The sequence below is a fragment of the Malurus melanocephalus genome, unplaced genomic scaffold (genome assembly GCF_030028575.1).
Source record: "Malurus melanocephalus ecotype Western Australia unplaced genomic scaffold, MMel_1.1 scaffold_1436, whole genome shotgun sequence".
NCBI lineage: Eukaryota > Metazoa > Chordata > Aves > Passeriformes > Maluridae > Malurus > Malurus melanocephalus.
Genome location: NW_026624668.1, coordinates 33,924 through 37,451, shown reverse-complemented (window position 1 = coordinate 37,451; position 3,528 = coordinate 33,924). Strand labels below are relative to the sequence as shown.

The 3,528-nt window shown below is 44.6% G+C and overlaps 1 protein-coding gene across 1 annotated transcript in view; it reads right to left on the bottom strand.

The window, feature by feature from the left end:
- Nucleotides 1–4: 4 nt before the first annotated feature.
- Nucleotides 5–3,528, bottom strand: part of KAT8 (lysine acetyltransferase 8) — a gene marked incomplete at its 3' end in the record, with an annotated part of 25,197 nt that continues 21,673 nt past the window's right edge. Inside the window, exons 11-12 of the mRNA XM_057387914.1 lie at nt 2,272–2,426; nt 5–54 (exon numbers count right to left, since the gene is read on the bottom strand). Of these exons, the coding sequence (XP_057243897.1) occupies nt 5–54; nt 2,272–2,426 (205 nt within the window). The remainder of the gene's footprint in view (nt 55–2,271; nt 2,427–3,528) is intronic.

The following is a 3,528-nucleotide window of genomic DNA, read 5'->3' as shown; positions in this document are numbered from 1 at the left end:
CCACCTTGGCCTGTTTGTGCTTCGGGGGGGCCCAGCGCAGGCAGATGGAGTCCACTGCAATTAACAGTAATTAACGCTAATTAGAGACTCATTAATTAACGCTAATTAGAGACTCATTAACATAATTAACGCATATTTAATGAGGGGGAGGGGCCATAATTAGGGGTAATTAAGGGGGTGTTAATAGGGGGAATTAGGGAGGGAGGGTCATTAACGGGGTTAATTAACGGGTTAATTAACAGGTTAATTAGGAAAATTAGTATCGAGTAAATTAATTAAGGCCGTTAATTAACACTTAATTTGAGAGAATAATTAAGGGGGCGTCATCAAAGTAATTAATTAGGAAGGTTCATTAAGGGCGGTGATCTTATGGAGGCATTAATGGGGTTAATTAAGGGGGATAATTAACCGGATTAATTAATGGGATAATTAGGGAAATGAGCATCGATTAAATTAATTAAGGCCATTAATTAACATAAAGCATAATTTGAGGGAGTAATTAAGAGGGCTCATCAAGGGAAATTAATTAAGGGGGCTCATTAATTAGGGTAATTGGGGGTTTTCGGACTGAACCATTCAGGGCTGATTATGGGGGGGTTCCATTAATTCACCCTCATTCCAGGGTTAATTAATGCTCATTAATGGGCTCATTAATGGAGATTCATTAATGAAAACTGATTCATTAATGGTAATTAATTAAGAGGGTTCATTAATGGGGATCATTGGGGGGGTCTCTGGACTGAACCATTCTGGGCAGATGGGGGGGGGATTCCATTAACTCGCCCTCACTCTGGGATTAATTAAAGGTTAATTATGGGTTCATTAACACTCATTAATGGGTTTATTAATGAAGATTCATTAATGGAAATTAATTAAGGGAGTTCATTAACAGTAATTAATTAAAGAGGATTCATTAATGGGGATCACTGGGGGTTTTCGGACCAAACCATTCAGGGCTGATTATGGGGGGGGTTCCATTAACTCACCTTTGTTCTGGGGTTAATTAAAGGTTAATTAAGGGTTCATTAATGGGTTCATTAACAGCGATTCATTAATGGAAATTAATTAAGAGGGTTCATTAATGGGAATCACTGGGGGGGTTTCTGGACTGAACCATTCATGGCTGACTATGGGGGGATTCCATCAACTCACCCTCACTCTGGGGTTAATTAAAGGTTAATTAAGAGTTCATTAACACTCATTAATGGGTTTATTAATGGCGATTCATTAATGGAAATTAATCAAGGGAGATTTATTAATGGAAACTAATTAAGGGGAGTTAATTAATGTAAATTAAATTAATTAATGGGGATTATTGTGGGTTTCTGGACTGAACCATTCAGGGCCAATTATGGGGGGGGTTCCATTAACTCGTCCTCATTGCGGGATTAATTAAAGGTTAATTAAGGGTTCATTAATGGGGGATTCATCAGTGAAAATTGATTCATTAATGGAAACTAATTAAGGGAGTTCATTAACAGTAATTAATTAAAGAGGGTTCATTAATGGGGATCACTGGGGGTTTTCGGACCAAACCATTCAGGGCCGATTATGGGGGGGTTTCCATTAACTCACCCTCATTGTGGCATTAATTAAAGGTTAATTAAGGGTTCATTAATGGGGGATTCATCAGTGAAAATTGATTCATTAATGGAAACTAATTAAGGGAGTTCATTAATGGTAATTGATTAAAGAGGGCTCATTAATGGGGATCACTGGGGGTTTTTGGACCGAACCATTCAGGGCTGATTATGGGGGGGTTTCCATTAACTCATCCTCATTCCGGGATTAATTAAAGGTTAATTGAAGGTTCATTAACACTCATTAATGGGTTTATTAATGGAGATTAATTAATGGAGATTTATTAATGGAAACTAATTAAGGGGAGTTAATTAATGTAAATTAAACTCATTAATGGGGCTCATAGGGGGGTTTCTGGACCAAACCATTCAGGGCTGATTATGGGGGCGTTTCCATTAACTCGTTGTCTTTCTGAGATTAATTAAAGGTTAATGGAGATTCATTAATGAAAATTTATTCATTAACAGAAATTAATTAAGGGAGTTCATGAATGGAAATTAATTAAGAGGGTTCATTAACAGAAATTAAGGGGGTTCATTAATGGGGGATCATTGGGGGGGTTTCTGGACCGAACCATTCAGGGCTGACTATGGGGGGGGATTCCATCAATCCGCCCTCCCTCCAGCATTAATTACCCCTTTAATTACCCCCCCTAATTAACCCTATCATTAATTATCGTTAATGACTGACCGGTGATGGGCGGTTTCTTGTACTGGGCGCTCTTGAGGTGCTCCTCCACCAGTTTGGGGGTGACGCAGATGACGTGCTGGCCCTTCCAGTACTTGACCATGTTGAGAGACTGCAGAGTGCTGATGATGTCGGTCTGGGTGATGCTGGTCATCTGGCTGGAGTGACCAAATGACCAGTGAGTGACCAGTGTGGCTACTGAGTGACCAGTGTGGCTACCAACCCCCCCAGAGTGACCACTGACCCATGGGAGTGACCACTGACCCAAATATCCAACCCCCATTGATCATGGGCTGACCCATCTGAGTGTTGGTCTGGGGACAAGAGTGACCAGTGAGTGACCACTGAGTGACCAGTGAGTGACCAGTGAGTGACCAGTGTGGCTACCAACCCCCCCAGAGTGACCACTGACCCATGGGAGTGACCAGTATGACCAGTGAGTGACCAGTGTGACCAGTGAGTGACCAGTGTGGCTACCAACCCCCCCAGAGTGACCAGTGAGTGACCAGTGAGTGTGGGACACTGGACTGGGAATGGACACTGTGCTGATGGGATCGGTCTGGGTGATGCTGGTCATCTGGCTGGAGTGACCAAATGACCAGTGAGTGACCAGTGTGGCTACCAACCCCCCCAGAGTGACCACTGACCCATGGGAGTGACCAGTGAGTGTGGGACACTGGACTGGGAATGGACACTGTGCTGATGGGATCGGTCTGGGTGATGCTGGTCATCTGGCTGGAGAGTGACCAAATGACCAGTGAGTGACCAGTGTGCCCAGTGAGTGACCAGAGTGGCTACCAACCCCCCAGAGTGACCACTGACCCATGGGAGTGACCACTGACCCAAATATCCAACCCCCACTGATCATGGGCTGGCCGGTCTGAGTGTTGGTCTGGAGTGACCAGTGAGTGACCAGAGTGACCAGTGAGTGTGGGACACTGGACTGGGAATGGACACTGAGCTGATGGGATCGGTCTGGGTGATGCTGGTCATCTGGCTGGATAGTGACCAGTGAGTGACCAGTGAGTGACCAGTGAGTGGCCAGTGAGTGACCAGTGAGTGGCCAGTGAGTGACCACTGAGTGGCCAGTGAGTGACCAGTGAGTGACCAGTGAGTGACCAGTGAGTGACCACTGAGTGACCACTGAGTGACCAGTGAGTGACCAGTGTCACCAGTGAGTGACCAGTGTGACCAGTGAGTGACCAGTGAGTGACCAGTGAGTGACCAGTGAGTGACCCCTGAGTGACCAGTGAGTGACCA